Raw genomic sequence first — 21,345 nt, 5'->3', positions numbered from 1 at the left:
TTTCAATATTTCTAACAACAAAGCATAAATGTCCATCTAGTTCTTTGGAGAATCTAAAAACATGGGTGGCATTAAATTAATTCCTTTAGGTGTGGCACAGCCAGACTATCTTTCTTAATGATGTTACTTTTCTTATCTTTGGTAGTTAGGATTCATTTCTATAAAGTCCTTTCTGAAATCTCAACATTTCTGTCTGCAAATATTAGAAAATAAAATTATTTCAGTGAGTCTGTAGCATTCAATGCTTTTTTGTTGAGTTTTAGATATTTTCCATGTGAAGACTTAATAATTGCAAATTTTCTCCCCAATGAAGTACTCTGGGCACATTACAATCATACATCTGTGCTTAGCATACTCCTCTAAGTAGATAAGTCAATTATATAAAACAACTGTTTTTCTGAATTGTTTGAATTTGTTAATTCAATATAGGAAGGAAAGGCAATCATAAAAACCAACCAGTACCACCTATAGGTACCAGCTGCAGCACAAAGTTGGAATGGAGCATCAATTTCCCTTAGTCACCAAGTCCTTCCTGGCCGCCCCATTCTTAGGCACGGAAAATCAGTGAGGAAAGGTATCTATTAATGTCCTAGCCATACCTTGGGAGAGCCTGTTTATCTTATCACAACCTATATGGCATCAGACATGACTATGCAATGCTACCTCTCATTCTTCAGACCCCACCTTTCTATTTTTGAAGGGGAGACCTTTATCAGAAAACCACATAAAGCCCAGCATTAGGCTCCTTTTGTTCCCCTTTTTAAATCTAAAGTGTGGAGATCCTCCTTCTCTAGTAGTATAAGTTGGCTCCCCACCTGTTTAAGAAACTTAGAGAGAAATGTCACAAGTCTATGACAAACACTGGTAATAAAACCATGGCCATTCATGCCAGTGAACATTAAAAAATAAAAGCTGGAGTCCAAAGGGGGAAAACTCTTGAGAAGTGAGTTTGCGGATTTAGGTAAAGATCTCACAATATGGCACTATTGTTATCAAACGGGAAACACCTGTTTCTCAGTGCTCAATCATGAAATTCACCATAAAGAGGAGCATTTGGGGATCCTTTATGTTGCTCTGCTTCCTGCTGTTTATTCCCAGCACAGCCTGGTTCACTACCTTTTTTGTGAAGCTATTTTCCAAACTGTTTCCACAATCCTGCAAAGCAAGTACCTTAACTTGAGTTACAGGGCTGGTCCCTCTCTTTTCATTTTTTATCCCAGTAGGTGAGACTGCCCCTGCTGTGTTTGGTGGCTGTGGAGTTGATGGCATCTTTGCTCCAGGTGACACCTGCATGCTGGCCAGCTGAGCGGCATAGAGCTGCTGCAAAACAGGGAAGACAAACATTATCTCTTTAAATGCAGCTGAAATGGAGTTACAAAAAAACTTACCGTATTGTTAGATAACTATTTCTCTGACAGCTTTGCAATTTCTCTTTCACTATTTTTTAAAGAGGAAAATAAGAGAGATCAAATAATGTAGGAGAAAACAAACAAACAAAAAAACAAAACAAAAAAACAAGTACTGGTATGGGAGTCATTGTCCTGTCCCTGGTCCTTCCAGCAATAACTTTATGTCCCTAAACAAAGGACTTGATCACTCTAGAACTCATTCTCTTCAATTGCCCAAAAAGGAATTTGACTAAATGGTCTCGAAGATTCTTTCTAGTGTCTAATGTCTTTACTAAAAGTTCTTTAAAAGTCGGTGTGTCCATTCTTGTAATTTTAACATTCGTGAACTAAGAAACTGATCTGAGCTTTCCTAGGGATTTCCTACAAGAACATTGTTCTCATTTGGTACTGACCACGCTTCTCTGGGACCTCTGATCTCTCTGAAGGATAAAAGTGCTGCCCTCAAGATCCCTGAGGCCCAATGGACATCACTCTTTTCTCAGGGTCTTATTTCTAGGCAGTGTATACCATGGTCCTAAGGAAAATACAGCCAGATTTGTGAAAAAATAATAGTAAAAAAATTAAAGTCAAGCTTCTTTCTTGTAGCACAGGATGTTAAATACTTAACTGCCAATTTATTAGGTTTTGGATGAAATTGGTGACACATTAACTAGTTGAACTGCTAGTTGACCAGAATTCAGATACCTCAATCTTACCACTATTTCATTCTTGAAAACGCCATTTAAATATTTTCTTTTCGTCTTATCAAGAATAAGCCGTTTACCTTAATAGGCATATTATATCATAATTAGTAGAAAACTTCCTACTTTCAGTAACCACAAAGAAAATAGCTCAAACTTTGCCACATTAGTAGGGGAGAAAAAACAGGTGGTTTGTATGTAATTTCCAGTATTACTATCATTCAGATGGACAAATAAAAAAAATTACAGTAATCAAAAACAGACCTTTCAGCACATGTAATTAAATGAAAGCTTAATAAAGAATAATTTTCCAGAGCCAGATGTGCTTATGTCATGATTGTTGCTTTCTTTGGAACAATTTTTCTAATATAACAAGCCTCTAAAGAAATTAGAGCTTCATAATTCTGTGTGTGCAATGACTCAGTGGCAAGAAAAATTCACAAGAAAGAGTCAGTCAAACTGCTGAAACTTAGGGGAGTAAAGAGGACTGTCTTTTTTGTTTCCTTCTTAGCCTGTTGTATCCTTTTCCTTTGAAATTCAGCCAGGTGTCTTTAAAGGGGGGCAAGTGAATCTTCTGGAAAATTTTCTGCTTGGTGTAAGCCATTGCAGAAAAGTTCTGTACTGAAGTGGAGATGGTGGAGAACTGAAAAAGTGTTGACTGTACAGTAGCTGGTATCATGACCAGTATGTCTGACTATCGAGTATTAAAGGGTCATGAAATCTTAGGGAGGCAAGAGTCTTTAGACATCATTTATGCCTTCATTGCACCTCAGTAATTCACAAGATCAGAAGAAAGTCAAGTATCATGCTTTTCAGATTGAAGATTTTAGGTTTGACTTTGATAAAAAGAATCCTGTTTGTCAAACAGATATAGGTTTAAAAAATAGTTTCACAGCTCACCTGCTAAGCGAACATCAATTGTATATGTTTTATATGCAGGGCTCTGTGTTAGGCACTAAGGAAGATGCAAAGTCTTGGAACAAACATAAAGTTGTATAGAAGATGTAAGCTATGGATCCTTAATGCCTAGCTTGCACCTTTCTTGTGATGCTTATCCCAATTTTTACCTTCTCTTTAGTTATGCACATGTCTTATCATCTTTGATACACGGTTAGCTTATTGAAGTCCTGATCAATCTAATTGTGTTTTAACTAGAGGCCCGATGCATGAAATTCATGCAAGGGCTCGGTCCTCGCAGCCCTGACTTCATCAGGAAGGTAGTCTGGAAGGACGTCCAGAAGGTCATTCAGCTGTCCGGTCTAATTAGCATATTACACTTTTATTATTATAGATGCCAAGCATCAAGAACAATGCCTTGCAAATAAATGATAACAAATCAATATTTTCTGAATTAACTAACAGTATGTAAAACCACTGGATGTTAGGAAGGTGAAAATTCTCTTTCTATAAATGAGGCAACAGAAATGGCATATGATTATACTTACTATGTATGTAATGAATAGTTTTATGATGTTGAGTTTAAAAAAAGGAAAATAAATTCAGTTCAAATTAAATTATATTGTTTCACGAGAAATGCTTCATTTAAAGTTGTTTGTTAAAATGTCAGGTAGATAGCTGCTCAATAATTATCAAACTTTTCTAACACAATTATACTGCTCGAGCAGTAACTATGGAGCAGCACCAAGTTATCTTCTCAGCCCAGTTACTTATAAATTTAAACGTTTCTCTAAATGCTACTGTATCTTTTTTTGAAAGAAGATAAAATATTAGTTATTCAAATAAATAATTTTAGCTAGATCACTGCTTTACAGATCAATTGTTTACATAGGGAGAAGGTTAAACTCTGATTAACTATCACATAAGAGTTTATAACGTAAGATTCTTAGATCATAGTTATTGGTCATAATGATGATAATAATGAATATTCATTTCCAAATACAGTTGAGGTTTTAAAAAAAAATCAACAATGTAGTAAAGGTTCTAAGAGGATTAGCCAAAGTTCACAAACATTTAACATTTGGTGAAGAGTGTTTTTATAAATATGGATTGTTCCATTTCAATTTTGAGAAATGCTTAGTGACTGGGATACTGAATTATTTCTTTTTCCAGATATGTAAAATAAATGCAGTGCACATAAATGTTAAAATAAGTCTAGCTAAATATTTTTCAAAATTATAAAATCACTCACATTTTAGAGGAGCACTTTTACAAATGCTTTTACTATTTTACAGCTAAAAATATTCCACCTATCTTATGAGTTCATTTTTAATAAAGTAGTCAGCATTAAAATTTTGGTAAGCTGAGCATTGACATATTTGGCATCTAAAACTGAAAGGACTTTAACATATCATTTAGCGGAGTCTGACCTCCCCATTCTACTGATGAGCTGAGGTCTAGAGAGCAGAAGCAGCATGCCTGAGACTGTGTAAGTGCTTAGGACTCACTCACTCTAATGTTATCATTAAAAGTACAAATGGATATATGATGAAGCAACCTTTGCACCTTTCAAGCACGTTTGCAGTATTGATGAATGTGTTCAATGATGGATCTTTATTACCTGCTCACTATTAACTAAACACTGTGCTAAAAACTAGAGGTACCACAACAAGCAGCTCAGAAAATAATCCCTACCTTGATGAAGCTAGAAAGAGAAACATATTAAATAAATGCTTAGACAGTAACTGTAAATTATGGTTAAGATAAGTGCTGAGAAAGGAAAATACAGAATGTCAAGAGACCATCTAATAAGGGTATTTAGCAGAGTCTGGAGGATCAGAATAGCTTCTCTAAGGAAGTAACATTTTAAGTAAGAATTATCCAGGTGGAAAGGTTGATAATGAACATTTCAGAAAGAAGAAACATCAATTATTATGGCTCTGAGGTAGGAAAGAAGGAAACATTTTCAGGGAACTTTAAAAAGGCCAATGTAGCAAGATTGTTGCATGAATGCGGAGTGGGATGAGAAGAGGCTGGAGAGGAGTAGGGCCTTAGAGGCCACATTAATAATTTCAGACCTTATCCCCCAAATAGAAGTATCTACAAAGAGGAATGAACTGAAACCAAGACACAATGAAGTTTTTCTATGATTTACCACTAACTCATTGACCAATCTTTTAATTAAATTTGATGAAGATCTCACAAATCCATAAATATATACCTTCAATAGTAATTATAGAGTTTTTGTCCTGAGACTAGCCTTAAAGGACAACCTATCTTGCATTTGGATCCTAGTGACACTTAAATAACTAAGCCTGCTTAGATTCAACACAAAACAGTAGGTCTTACCAACCAAACTCAGCCTTATGGTAAAATTCTTGAGTGTCTTCGAGTATGCACACTGGTCTATGGCCCGGACCTAAGAAATGTATTGTGTCAGAGTCATTTTATAACACTATTGTATTTGGGAAGAGAGGCATACTTTGCCCCTAAAACAGAAAAGTTCATGTCAAATTATAATGGGTGGTGTCACAATGTACCTGATATTTACCATAATGTGAAAAAGCAGCTATATATATAACTGCTTTCTATGATAAAATCATGTAATATCTACAATGGAGAGTGCGGGGGAGGGGGGGAGGTTCAAGGCCTTTTTTTCTCATAATCACATGGTTTTCACATAACCACTTAATGGGTCATGCAGTCATGGGACATCACCCCCATTCATTCATGTGTTAATTTAACAAACATACAGAGCACTAACCTAGGTACTGTGCTAGGCATCTTCCATTTATTATTTAAACTTCAAAAGCATTATATAAGATAGGATTACCCATTTTAGGGTCAGTGTCACTTTTAAGCCCATGTACTTTCTGCTTTTTCGGGTTAAAATTAAATTATTTTAAATAAGCTATACAGTGAATCACAATGAAACCCATTTCCTGTCCCTAGCCACAAGACAAGGATCATTGTCCAAGGAGAAGAGAGACTCTGAATTTGCTGCTGTTCTGAGCTCTCAAATAGCAAACTATAATTCCAGATGTCTTACAGCTACTTCTTCTAAAATGGCATTTCACAGTCCTCAGATGGAGACCACCAGCACCTGGAAGGAGCAAGAGGCATAATTTTGATCCAAACAACTCCCTTCTCCAACCAATCTCTAAGCCATAACATAAGACACCTGAAATACCCTAGTGACACATGTTTTAATAGACTGATAAAGTAAAAAGAACCATGCAGAGTATGGGTAGAAATAGAAGAACTTAATAAAATGGACACTAACAGGGGCTTTAAACTGGCACCAGGATGCTCCAGTATACAGAAACCAACAGTAAAGAAAGCAGGCACAACTTCACACACTGGTTCTCTTTGGAGTAAATTCTCCTGTGTTTTATCATTTCAATTAGAAAGGGCATTTTTAAGTGGCCTGTCAGAATCTGGCCCAAAGAAAAAAAAAAATTTTCCCTCAAATGCAATGTGCCAATTGGTGGATAATAAGGAAAGGAAAAGAAGGGAAATGCCTTTCTATAAGAAGAGATTCACATAGCCCTAACCGGTTTGGCTCAGTGGATAGAGCGTCGGCCTGTGGAGTCAAGAAGAGATTCACAGACACGACTGAAATTTCAACTCTTACCATCATATTCACCCCACTTCCTGGCATTCCACACATTGTCTGGGAACCCCTGGCTTAGCCCAGGCTAACTCAGATTCTGTTCTTGTGTATCCGACTCTACTCAGGGGAACCCTACTTGAAAGAAACAAGCAGGGTAAGGTTGGGGGTATCCTTAAGAAAATGTCATTATTTACTTGATTGGTGCTGTCTAACACTAGGCCCCACACCTGGCTCAGTTCTCCAGAGAGATCCTTCTCAAAACAATGCAGACAACCATTCCTCTGCCTACTAGGCAAGGCAAAGCTGGACAGGCTCAGCTGTGAGGAGGTGGAACGAAGACAGAGGTAATTAAGCAGCCTGATTTAGTGCTTGTTCAGCACAGGAAAGAAAGTGTGTCAGTAACAAGTCATTACAGACTGAAGGAGGGGTGGGGGAGAGAGCTTACAAATAATTTGAAAGAGATCACAAATACTTTTACTTCTCATAAACCTCCAATGTCAACAAATGATCCAGGAAACATAGCTGCGGTTTTATGGAAGGAAAGAACTGAAGTCCTTGTTTTCAGCATAGAAGGTACTTGTTTAGCTCTACCCTTAATATTTGACACTGAAGAAAATTGGCTGTAGACAGGAGGTGGGAGAAGGAACGGGGGAAGAACCACCACACCCACCTTTCATATATTGGGTTAATTGCCAAGTCAATCTCCTTGCCCCTTCTTTATATTTTTCTATTGCCATATTATTTCTCCTTTCTTATTAATCTCTCTGATTTGTTGTAATTCTACTCATCTTTTGAGTCTCAACTTAAAAATCACTTTCTTCTTTAAGCCTTATCTGACCATTGCCTTGTGTTCCTACCATTTCACATCCTCTATCTCTGTGTACTCATGAAATGTCTTTTCTTTTATCCATGTCTTTCTCTACCACCAAACTACAAGTCCCTTAAGGTGAAGACTGAGTCTTATTTGTTTTATGTCTCTAGCATCTAACATAATGACTAACATTTAATAGATGCTCTTTTAACACTGACCATTAAAACCCCTTCTTCATCATCCTTGTCTCTATCTGCTTGAAATTGCTCTCATTTCTGCCTACACCTTTTCTTAGTTTACCTTTTCTCACACCCTCTCCAAAAGAAACCCCAGCATTGGAGTTCATCTTTCTTTGTTTCTTCTCCTTGAACCTACAGGCATGTGGGTTCATCATGCAATGCACTGATTTTCTTGCAAGAAGCATCAGATAAGACAATGTCAACAGAAGAAAGAATTGCAAACATCATTTAATCTAATCCCTTGGCTTTACAGGTGAAGAAAACTCAAATCTAGAAGGGGGGGGGGGGTATTTGCATAAGAATACCAATTGGTGAGCAATAGGTTGAATAACATCTAGAACCCAGGCTCCCTATTTTCCCCATCCAGTATTCACATGGATTCATTTATCCATCTTCTGTTCTCTTAGGGAAGTGATGCAAATAGAATCTGTACATTCTATCAGAGCTTTTGGGTTGAGCTGCAAAAAAAGGGGGGGATGTTTTTCTACCCTAGGATTTAAAAGAGAATTTTATCTGATATGTACTTGAAAAGTAATCATTGGGCACCCGAGAGTAATTTACATTTTAGAATTTTATTTTAATATTTGTTTTAAAATGTGCACATTTTAAAATGTAACCATAGTAATTAGGTTAAGGTAATTATAATCATGTTAAGGTGTTTTAGATTTTTAAAATTAAAGTTTATGCAAATACACATAAAGGGCCAAAAATTTGTCTCAGGTGAGAGCAGACCTATTTCACCTCCTTTGAGATTTCTGCCATTTGCCTTTCCACAACAGCCAAAGGAAAAATGGACAAGCATTGACTATAAGCCACTGGAGAGCCAGGACCTGTTTAATTCATTTCATTATCCCCTGCAGCAGGCTCAAGAATGTCAAGTAAAGAAAAATGAATTGAAAAGAGTTTTCCTGGCTAGAGATCCTCTTGCCTATTTTCCCAAGCACAAAGAAGCTTGCTCTTCTGACATAATTCGAGCTAATGGCATGGGGGAGTGGAGAAAATATGTGGGGTACAGAGGAAAGGAGAAGTTATATAGAAGAAATAGAGAGAGAGAATAGGAGAGAGGCTTGGGTCAAGGTCTTACCCTTACAAGAAGAAAATTAAAAAACAAAAATAAAAACAACATGGAGTCCATTAGGTAACAGAGCACCTAGTCGTCTGCTATAAAAAAATAAGAGTGAGAATTCATTCTTGGATTGCACCTATTATATTGGAATGCACTCATAAGAGCTTTTCCTTATGGAACATAGTTGCACAGTACAAGTCACTAAGAATAAACACAGCCCCCAAAAGTTTTTTTTAAAATATATTTTTATTGATATCAAAGAGAAAGGGAGAGGGAAAGAGAGAGAGAAACATCAATGATGAGAGACAATCACTGATTGGCTGCCTCCTGCACAGCCCCTACTGGGGATGGAGCCCACAACCCATGCATGTGCCCTACCAAGAATGGAGCCATGACCTCCTAGTTCATAGGGCAACGCTCAACCTCTGAGCCCCACCAGCTGGTCCCCAATAGTTTTAACAAGAAAACTCAATCTCTTTCTGCTTCTTCCAACTATCTTTATTTTAAGTTGCTAAATAAAATATGTAAATACATAATGTTTTATGTACAGAACAAAAAAGTTCAGTATTAAAAAAATTAGTAATTTGGTTCTTGAAGGAAGATATTGGAAGAAGTGATAATGAGGGCAGTTGGAAATTGGCACTGGGGGAATGAATCTGACTGTTTTCCTTCTGTTTCCAAGAGCCAGGCAGGCAAAGCTGAAGAGGCCCCGCTCTGGGAATGTGCTCCAAGTGGTGCATCTCGCATTTGTAACGCCCTTTAACTCTCTAGGCACAAAGCCCAGCTCTTCAGGGGAACTTTAAACTAGTGCATCTTCACTCTATCAATAAGATATACAAACTCACCAAAGAAGTTGAATTTGAAATCTAAGCATGATTTCCCATAAACTAAGCTGCAGAGAAATTTTCAATGGGTATATATATTGAGGACATGTGCTGAGTTTAATCAATTACTTTTTGTTTTTAAATATATTTTTATTGATTTCAGAGAGGGACAGAGGGAGAGAGAAGCATCAATGATAAGAGGGAATCATTGATTGGCTACCTACTGCATGCCCCTTACTGGGGATCAAGCTGGCAACCGGGGCATGTGCCCTGACCATGGAATTGAATCATGACCTCCAGGTTCATAGGTTGATGCTCAACAACTGAGACATGCTGGCTGGGCCAGTCAATTACTTTTAATACATGAATGTAGAACTGGTTCCAAATATTTAAAAGCATTGTTACCGTGCAAACAAAAGATGAATTTTGATTCAGGTTCATTGAAAAATTATTAACTGAGTGGCCACTATGGGCCAGGTACTATTTGGGGAAAGAGAACTGAGCAGTTAGAAAACGTTGGGGAAGGGAGGGGGGAACAGAGGACAAATATATAAGCACATAAATATGTAATTCTGGTGGTGATATGTGCTATGAAATATAACGTGACCAGGCATATGAATATGGAGGAGAGGGGATTTTTAAATATAGGGGAAATCAGGAAAACGAAAAGAAGGGGACAATTGAGTAGAGACCTAAAAGACGTGGAGGAATAAACCATGTCATTATGTGGGGATAGCATCCCAGGCAAGGGCAGAAGATAGGTGAATGTCCTGAGGCAAAGAAAGGTGTGCTTGTGCTTGTAATGTCTGAGGTATAGCAAGAAGGCCAGTGTGGCTGGAGCAGAGTTAGCTGGGCAAAGGGTAATAGGTCAGCTGTCAAAAAGATAACAAGGGGCCAGATCATGTAGACCTTATGTAGTATCTAACAGACTTTGAATTCTATTCTGAGTTTCTAGGAAACACAATTATAACAACATGGCAGACCTGGAAATCCCTCAGCAGTACCCACAGGAAAATCTGGAGATATGCCAGGGCTGCTTTGCCTTGGCCCTCAATGACTGCCAAAAAAACAGATGCTATTGCTTGAGAAATATTCTACAACTGCCCAGCTTCAATGCCCTTCAATTTCCATCCATCATAAAGCCTCTCAAACAACACAGAATGAAGACAAATATGGGTAAGCATGAAATAAAAAAAGTTTTTACTTAAATTGTTAAAAAATATATACATTTGGGAAAACAAAATTGCATGGAAGTATATTTTCCAAATGCTATTTTTAAAATTTTAATCAATAGAACAAATGTTGCTGGTTGGAAGTAAACATGTTATTATATGGAAATGATTTTAGTGTTTTTAAACTGAATTTGGTTTTTAATTTCTCAGGGACTTTGAATTCATGAACACCAGAATCATGCTAATGAACCAAATTCATACCTATGAGGAAATGTACAGATCTATTAAACACAAATTCCATATTGATCATATCAATATGAACTGTGCACTTCTAATCAATATTGACAGAGGTAAGGATGTATTTTGAATTAACTTTTAAGTGTTCGAGTAAAATAAGCAAGAAATAATGTATAACATTCTGTTCTATTTGCTTTTTTTTATTATTATTTTAAAAAAATGTTTTCCCCTACTTCAGAGCCACCTCTACTAACTGTCATTTTTTTAAACTGCAAATTATCATTATTGCCAATTGGAGAACTTCAGCATATTTTACAGTATGTAAATATACCATCTGTATTTTACAGTAATATCCATGGCTTCCTCCCTAATTAGCAGAAAGGAATGATATCTTACACATAGCAGCCATAGTAAAAGTTGTTCAAATAGTGTATAATAAGCATACATGGTGCTTTATTGTCACTAGATATGATTCTGATAGATATCTCAATAATCCTCCTTGACAACTCCTTGTAGCAGATGAAGCAGGTAATGGTTAACATAAAGGACTGAAGAAGGAAGTTGGGAAAATAGGCTTTACATGCTGCTCTGAGAAGCAGTGTAGCTCAGTGACTAGGAGTGCACACTCTAGCCAGAAAGAACCCATTTCCTATGATCTCTGCAAGTTATTTCATCTCTGTGGGCCTTAAATCTCCCCGTCTTTAAAATGGGCAAAAATAACAGTACCTACTCCAAAAGACTGCTGTATGGAGTAAATTAATGCACATAACATACTAAGAAGAGGGAACACTAGAGACTCAATACTTGCAGGCTCTTATTCTTATTCTTATCAGTATATTCTTTTTCAGAGATGTTACTCTGAAAATCTTACTCAGAAAAACATTTGGAATTTTGATTTACTTTAGCAAAAATTAGGGAAACAAAGATAAGAATACTAGTAATGCTGTCTTTCAGGAGCTCACAGCAAGAACAGGAAGGAGAGGGGGACTCAATATGATGAGCGGTAAAGGAAGCATTTATAAATTATTGTGAAACAGCATCACCAGGCACACTTAGCTGTTTGTTTCCAGCTTTATTGAGATACTAGAGGCCCGGTGCATGAAATTCATGCATGGGGGGAGGGTCCACTCAGCCCAGCCTGCACCCTCTCCAATCCGGGACCCCTTGGGGGATGTCCTACTGCCGGTTTAGGCCCGATCCAGGGGATCGACTGCCAGTTTAGGCCTGATCCAAGGTCCCTCTCACAATCCTGGACCGCTGGCTCCTAACTGCTCACCTGCCTGCTTGCCTGATTGCCCCTAACTGCCCCCCCTGCCAGCCTGATCACCCCTAACTGCTTCTGCCTGCAGACCTGATCGCCCCCAACTGCCCCCCCCACCAGCCTGTTTGTCCCCAACTGCTCCCCCTGCCAGCCTGGTCACCCCATGCAGCCTGCTGCTCAGTCATTTGGCTGCCCCTCACTAACCCCCCTGCTGGCCTGGTCGTCTGATGCAGCCTGTTTGGTTATCCATTTGGTTGCGATGGTCACTTAGGCTTTTATATAGATAGATAATGGACAACACTGTGAGTTTAAGGTGTACAATGTGATGGCTTTATATATGTCTATCCTGTGGAAGTGGCTGGTTAACACAAACAACATAATTAGTTTGACTGAGGACAGTGAGGTAGGCCTTGCTTACAGGAAAGGCCAGAAAGATATCCTATGTTTACTAAAAGTTTAAAAATAATCCTATAAAATTATTTAACAACAACAACAAAAAAATCCTGAGCAGAATAGACACCAATCCCCTGAAACGTTTCATGGTTAAACTAATAGTTTCTGGTTTGCTTTTAGTAATGTCTCCCCCTCCCAGCCCTCTCCTTTGGGATAATGCTCTAAGGCTGTGCCCCACGGAACTAAGGTGTTCACACTACGACCTGATGTGGCTTTGAGAAAGCCTTGTGATTCATAAAATGTGCCACTTCTCTAGAAAGAGGGCAACTGCCCTTGGCTATTCATTTAGGAAACAGAAACTTTGTTTTGTCCATTGTTCAACAGAAAAACCTTCAGGCATTCAAAGTCCTCATTTAGGGGGGCTTGTGCAGAATTTCAATATCTCCGCTAAGCCTACTATAACACCCTTAGAAAATTCACGTTGCATGATGTAAAATCACAGCTTTAGTTTGTTTAGAGGGCATAATTTCAAGCGGACCATGGAATATTTATGTCGCTATGCAGCTCTTTGAAGGAATAATCTTATGTTTTTGTGCCTGTCGTGGGTCAGAGGTTCAAATCAGCACTTCTTTCTGTCACTCCTTATATGTTGTACTATAATTTATGGCTCAGCAAGAGGACTCATAAAACAAAAGTGTCTATTTTATTTCAGCTACTAATTCTAGTTAATCAAAGATTTCCAGCCAAACAACCCAGCATGAAACTCTGCATGGAAAATATGAGGAGAACAAAGCATTTTGTCAAATAACACATCTCATGATGTAAACACATATGTCTCTTAAGGGAAATTTTATCGTTTCCACATTATCGGCGTACAAAAGGAGCATTCTTGTCCCAGACCTGGTGCGACTGTGGAGTCATCGTCATTGGAAACAAGAGCCTGATTAGGTTCCCACACAGATATGAATAGACTTTCCCTTTTTAGTGAAATAGCTGCTTTTATTCCTTTTTCAAACAGGCTGGTAATTGTCACCCTAAAAACACTGAATTGTACTCGGGCAACATTTGTTTCTGCTCTTTTCTCCCATCTTTTTAGGATCAGCCAACAACATTACTATCCCTTCTGGTTGGTCCTCTCCTGGAAAGTCTGAGTTAATCCACAGCTGTGTGAATGTGAAAAAGGGACACAGCAGGCTAAGTCTGTTGGGTCTCTTGTCTGCTAATAAAGTGCACAGTCTGCAGGACAGATGTTAAGAGGATCTGTTAATAAGTCAGTGGCAGAGATCCTGACCTCTGCCAGGGAACATTTTATTATTCCAGAAAGGGGCATAATTGCAAGGCATTAACAATTAGAAGAACCATAGATTTTCTTTATAGATTTTTACTCCTTGCCTCATCATTTGTTTGAAATACAGCAGCAAGGCCTATTCACTGAGAAGCAATGTGCTAAATATGATGGGGTTCAGTACAAACTGCAGAATACAAGATTTCTCGAAATTCCCCAGAGAAATTGTTGAACCCTGGCTTTCCTTCAATTTTAAAGAGTATTGTTTATTCTGTGTGTATCATTACACTCTTTGTACAGCTTCACGTGCCATTGTACTAAAGGGACTATGAATCTCACCAAACACAGTTGCCTGGCTATTAAATCTAGTGTAATGGGAAATGTAAACTAGAGATCAAATTAATAGAGGACTATCATATCATAAAGTTGTTCACTGTACCTTACACCACTTTGCCATTTATGGTGTGAGGAAAATCATGTCTACCACATGCATTGCAGACTCCCAAGCATGGTGTAAAAGGCACTCTGTGACCCGACCCTTTGCTTACCTTTCTAATCTCACCGACTACTATTCTCGTGCACTCAGCCTGTGCGGGACTGGAGTTTACTGAACATGCTACACTACCTATTGCTTTACACCTCTGGGCCAGCTGTGTCCTTTGTCTGGATTGCTTTTCCTCTTTTCTGCATCTCGGCCACTCTGCATCCTACCCCCATAAACCTTGTAAACTTCCACTCTCAAGATTCTACTTTTAACATCACCTCACGCATGAAGATCACCAACACTTCCTTAGGCAGAGCTTAACACTTCCTCCTCCCATTTAATTTTTACTCTGGAAACACATCTATTTTTAACAATTATCACATTGCTTACTAGACTGTGGGCCCTCTGAGGGCAGGGATCAAGTTCAAGAAGAGAGAGCTTACTGCACAGCAGGCACTTAATAAATATTCAGGGAGCTAATGTGTCACTGAACTAATGAAATAATTTGTCCTTTTTTCATGTAATAATTAATCATATAAATTAATGTAAGTTTATATTGTGGCCTTGTCACTACTACCAGCACTGTTACATGGTCTTATATTTTTAATATGCCTTATTTTGTTCTTTTAAAGGATCATTTTCATTAGCTTGGTTCATTCAAATTCAAAAGATATATCTCTACAAAAGCTCATAGATAGAAGCATGAGATATACTGTCCTCTTGGCCATGTTTTAATTCCGTTCAATTCATCCAAAATTTATTTATGAGACACAGTCAAATTTAGTTCTTCACACTGCTGCTTCACAATTCTGTACATCCTAACCCAGGTCACTTACAAGCTTTGTGGCTAAGGTTAAGTTAATCCATTTCTCTGGGCCTCAGTCTCTTCAACTGTAAAATCAAATGATTCACATAATACTTGACAGTGTACAAAGCACTTTTCATAGGCATTATCTTATTTATTCCTTCAATTGCCCTATGGGGGTATTACTCCTAATCCCATTATTTAGAATCTGGGTATAGGATGATTAATTTTCTAAAACTCATGGAACCAGTGGAAGGGTTGGGATTTGACCCTCTAGGATGCTGAGGGCCTTTTTAGCTCCGGAAGTCCATTCAATTTCACAATCTCATTGTCTATTTGTGAAGGCTGTTCTTTCAATGTGATGGTGTCTTTTCTTGATTAGTAGGAAGTCCGGTTTAAAGTACCTAAATCACTGTCTGGTTATTACTTCTTGCTAAAGAATACTGCACTGTGTCTCAGGAGCAGTCATCAGGCATTTGTATTTGGATAAGAAAATTTCAAAGAGTCTATATACAACCAGCTTCATCAATCAGTAAATGAGTATATTTATACACACATATAATAAACTAGAGGCCCAGTGCACAGACTCGTGAATTGGTGGGGTGCCTCAGCCTGGCCTGCAGGAATCGGGCTGAAACCGGCTCTCCGACATCCCCTGAGGGGTCCTGGATTGCAAGAGGGTGGTTCTCGGGTGACGCACCTGGAATTGGGCTCCCTGCTCTCTGGTTCTGGGTGCGGCACCTGAGAACCACAGCTGCAAGTCACCGCAGCTCAGCAGCTCCTGTGTTGAGCATCTGCCCCCTGGCAGTCCTCAGTGTGCGTCATAGCTACTGGTCAGAGCGTCTGCCCCCTGGTGGTCACTGCACATCATAGCTACCAGCCAGTCAGCTGGTCAACCAGTCCACCAGTCGCTTAGGCTTTTATATATATGTACTAGAGGCCTGATGCTAGAAGATTCGTGCAGGAATGGGCCTTCCTTCCCCTGGCTGCCGGCACTGCCTTCGCTCCTGCCTGGAGCCACCTTTCCACCTTCCCACGCTGCCCAGAGGCCCGGAGCAGCAGGGGCTGAGCGGAACACCTGTGTTGTCACCATGGCGATGACGCAAGTATCACGCCCCCTCACGGGCCACTCAGCGCCTGCATATGCAAATCAACCCGTCATCTTTGTTGGGTTAATTTGCATACTCACTCCTGATTGGCTGGTGGGTGTCATAAAGGTACAGTCAATTTGCATCTTTCTCTTTTATTAGTGTAGACAGATGACCAGCCTTATGTTATCTGTTCTTATCACTTGGAAGTATTGCTCATTTAATTTATTTCCTTTCTAGACTAATACTATAAAAAGGCAGGAACTTGTGTAACTTCCTTGCTTAGTAGAGTACTAAAGTATATAGCACATGTTTTAAAAATATCAGTTAAATTAACGAATAAATAAGAGAGATAAGGATGTGGACAGAAATGATGTTTATAGAGTATTGACTATATAGCAAACATTGTGCTAGGTAATTGCTTACAATACTCATTTAATATTCATAGTATGGGAGGTTCTGTTATCTCCATTTCACAGATGAGGAGACGGAGGTGCAGAAAAAATGAGTTCAACTTCACAGAGCTCTTTTTTTTTTTTTTTAAATCTGCACCCAAGGATATTTTTCCATTGATTTTCAGAGTGGAAGAGAGAAGGAAAGACAGAGATAAATAGTGATGTGAAAGAAACACATCGATTGCTTGCCTCCTGCACAGGCCTAACCAGGGTCTTGGCCGGGAGGAGTATATACCCTTGACCAGAATCAAATCTGGGACCCTTTGGTCCGCAGGTCAACACTCTATCCACTGAGCCAATCTGGTTAGGGCCAGAGCTCTTTTAACTGAAGGAGTCCTCTGGAACCAAGCACTGCTTTCTTGAAACCTCCAAGCTATTCACGATTGTATAGATGAAAAACATGTCAGAGAGCCAGCTAGCTGCTGGAAAAAAGTAAGCATGTTGTTCTAATGTATGGCTATCCATCACCACCTGATGGTTCACAGCATTTTCCTGTTTCATGGTAGGTACATCTGTATGTGGTGATAGTGATTCATAATCAGAAAATGTGGAAGAGGTGGTATTGTTGGACATAAGTGAATTGTATATGACTATTTAGTCCTGCAACTAAGAAATCCCTTTTTATTAAAACTATTGCTAAATGGATAGAGAAGTGACAGCCAGGCCTCTACTATCTCACAAGGCTTCTCACTCTTGTTCTTACTCTCACCTGTACTGTCTGAGCTAATGATTTATGCATTATTTGGGGACTCTGTTTTTAAACAGACTGAGTGATAATCCATTGAGAATGTGATGCTAAATCACTTTTCCTATAGAGTTTTCAAAATGGGCCTCTGAGAAGAAGTTTGATACAATTCAATGACTGAAGTAATACCTTTGTCCATTTGAGCATTAAATGGTCCATTGAAATACAGCTTAGTTAGAGAGAATTTCAGAAAATAGTACTTTCTAATTTTTTAAAAAATTTTTCTCCCAGACCTTGGAAAATGCAGCTCAATCACTTTCCACAGTCCCTCAGGTCAGCCTCTCACCAATGTTAATTAAATATAACCCCCTTAGAATATGTGAGGTTAAGTGAGAGCAACCTAGTGCTCTTCTCCAATATATTACTGTGAACACAAATGGCCATAATCTGTTTATAAGACTTCTTTGAGCACAGAGGTCTCACTAATGAAAAAGTAGAAAAGGAAAACATAATGTGACAACATATATTTTAAACTATCCATCTCCACATCCATTGTGCTTCAACAACACATATCATAAAGGAAGTTGGGGTAACAGATGATTTCGTCTCTGGGTAGCAAGTACAGAGCAGTTTGCAGTTTGATAAAGAGCAACTATGAAAGCCAGTGCAGAATTCAGTCCATTGCTTGCCTAAAAATCATCCTTCCCATCAACTAAGAGAATTTTCTACCAGCAGCTAAAGGATTAGTATATTTTCTCTTTTTAGCGAATGCTGTTATCTTCAGTAGCACAACTTGGTCAAACTCTAAAATTGGAAAACTGCTAAAATAATGGTTCTATACTAACCATTTTAAATGAAAAAAGGCCCTTTAAGACACTGGGTTTATGGTTCTAAAAAGTTTCATGCACTGTCCAGGGCTATTTGTAAATTAAATTGTTTAAAATAAAGCTCTTTAATACTCTATAATTAGTCTTGTCTCTCTGAACATGACTTTACTGTAAATGCTCCTTCCTGACTCTCCTATTATCCCAAGATTCCTGAGAAGAAAGCAGCCAAGCGATAATTCAACATTATTGCTGCTTCGGTGCACTAATCGCTTAAAGAGCAGCAAAGACTCTATGCTCTCTGCCCCATGGCTCCTGCAGCCTCCTGGTCTGAGGCAGGCATCCCGACCCAGCCATGTCCAGATGTCAAGAGGAATCCCCAGCTCCTGATGCAGCAGGCGCTCCATTCCAGTATGGTCAAACATCTGCTTCATCTGCTGGCATGCAACCTGCTGAACACGATCAGAGGGCAGCACGGGCTGGGGATGGGCAAGGACACACTCCCAGCAACTCCAGGAGACTCATCAAAACTTTGAAATTATAGGACAGCCCCAGCAACTCTCAAAAGAATAGAGCTCTGGCCTTCAGCAGCAACATTTTAAACACTTTACTCAGAAGAAAGCTACAGAATATGATAAGACAGATTGCATGACAGTTCTTCTGATCCTTGCTAAATTCTATTAGGCTTCAAGTTTCTTCTGGACAGTTAACTAGATATTTGGAAAATGCAAAAACTCTTTGGGATCCAGAGAATGTCGTGTTGACTTTGAAATTTTTCCCTTCTATAATTTCATTAAATTACTTTTAATTTACTTGAATATTATAATAAGAGAAGAGTAAGTTATGCAAGAGAGCTTCTAAGTGACTGTCCTTCTTACATATTAGTTAGCACAGTTTAAAGCAAAGAATCCTGGTCAAGAAGTAAATTTTAAAATGCACTTAAACCATCTATTATAGTCCTATTTTGTTTAATAGATTAGTAATCTGACCCAAGTCACTTAGCCATTTGTGTCTCATTTTCTTCTTCTAAAATATGGTGATAATACTAAAGCACATTTATTATAAAGCCTACATATAAATTACTTATTAAACTGAAAAATATTATATAACATGTGTTACATATGTATACATATGTATATATGTATATAAATGTATACATATATAATATCCACACCATTCTTATATCCGTCTTGTTTTGTTTTGTTTTTAGAAAGAAATCAAGGCTTCCTTCGTAATATCCAATTCACACAGCACATACAAGTTACCTGCCAAAAATGATTCTACTCATCTGATGGAATCTCAACAGCATCCTATAAAAACTAATAAACAGTTCCCAGGCCCCAACCAAATTTCATATTTACTTCACACTGAAAGATAGACTTATATACCACAACAGTCAGAAATTATATTCCTTCATGGAAAGCCAGAATATATGGTATGCTTAATACAATTGAAAAGACAAGCTTGGCCCAGTCGGTGTGTCTCAGTGGTTGAGCATCCACCTTTGAACCAGGAGGTCATGGTTCAATTCCCAGTCAGGGCACATGCCCAGGTTGCAGGCTTGATCCCCAGGGGGGTGGGGGGTGTGTGTGCAAGATGCAGCTGATCAATGATTTTCTCTCATCATTAATGTTTCATCTCTCTCTCTCCCTCTCTCTTTCTCTCTCTAAAATCAATAAAAAAACATTTTTTTTTTAAAAAAGATGAGCCTGAGGAGAATTGTGACTGTTCTAGCAAGAAGTCACTAGCTAGAATAAAGTATTAGTTTTGAATATCAAAATGAAACTAAGAACTGAGGCTAAACAATCAAATAAGTCTCAACTGTTTAGTTAAAATCTGCCCACCTAGGTTCAGCTGCACAGGGAGCTTGGTGGGATATTTCTGTTAAAATGACTAAGATTTGTAAAACAAGTCTTTCCCTATTTTATCCTTCTCAGATGAGGATGTAAACTCCATGACAGCAAGAACTTTGTTTTATTTACTGATATTGCCTTAGTATCTAGAATAGGTTTTCTCAACTTTAGTACTACTGATTTTTGGACTGAATAATTCTTTGTTATAAGGGTGTGTCTTATGCATTGTAGGATATTCAGTAGCATCTCTGGCCTGTCTACCCACTAGATGCCAGTGATCTCTTCATCCCCACCTCAAGTCAGATCTATCAAAACTATCTCCAGATATTGTCAACTGAACCCTAGGGGGCAACATGCCTCGAGTTGAGGACCATTGATCTAGAATAGTACCTTGTACATAATAGACAATAAATAAATATTTGTTGAATATTTGAATGATTAAATTTATTGTTTGGATTTTCATACAAACTTTTTCAAATTTCCTGAACATAATCCCTTATTTGATAACCTTCCTTAAAAAAAAAGATGTTGATATTACCCTAACACACAAAAAGGGTTATGTCATTGTAACAATCAGATTCAAAGTTTAGTGTAATTTCAAGTAACATGATTTTATTCATTTAATTTAAAGGAATACGTGAATTAAAGTGAAAAATTGATAAACAGTCCAAACATGGACTGTCTAGTTTAAAAGCACCTCTATTTCAAACTGGTTACGAGTGAACACTGTATGTTGCACTTTACAGGGTTTGAAAAAGTCAACACCCTGTGTACATTTTAAGTAATAAAAGTTTTATGCGTATTTATCACATATTTATTTTTTATTAAGTTCATGCTGCTCAAGATGGAAATTACTAATGAAATACTAAAAATCATGATTATATAGATATAGGTATAGATATAGATATAGGTATAGATATGGATATGGATATAGATATAGATATAGGTATGTATATAGATAGATAGGTATAGATATAGATTTATAGATATATAGGTATATATATTATTTCAAAGATTGGTTACAGATATTAAGCTGACTTATTCTATTTTTGGAAACTGGAGTGAAGCATTTTCTAAAATACTAGAACTTTTTTTTAATCTTCACCCAAGGATATGTTTATTGATTTGAGAGAGAAAGGAAGACAGAGAGAAAGAGAGAGAGACATTGATGTGAGAAACTTTGATCAGTTTCCTCCTGTACACGCTCTAACCAGGGATTAAACCTGCAGCCTAGGTATGTTCCCTGACTGGAATTGAACCTACA

At 38.1% G+C, this 21,345-nt stretch overlaps 1 protein-coding gene across 1 annotated transcript in view; it reads right to left on the bottom strand.

Annotated features, from left to right (window-relative positions):
- Positions 1 to 21,345, bottom strand: part of SOX6 (SRY-box transcription factor 6) — a gene marked incomplete at its 5' end in the record, with an annotated part of 336,510 nt that overhangs the window by 76,155 nt on the left and 239,010 nt on the right. The window contains one exon of the mRNA XM_081099613.1: positions 1,171 to 1,320. Coding sequence (XP_080955739.1) covers positions 1,171 to 1,320 — 150 coding nt within the window. The remainder of the gene's footprint in view (positions 1 to 1,170; positions 1,321 to 21,345) is intronic.

Source organism: Myotis nattereri, assembly GCF_964212035.1.
Source record: "Myotis nattereri genome assembly, chromosome: 9".
Taxonomy (NCBI): Eukaryota; Metazoa; Chordata; class Mammalia; order Chiroptera; family Vespertilionidae; genus Myotis; species Myotis nattereri.
This window is presented reverse-complemented; position numbering and strand designations above follow the sequence as displayed.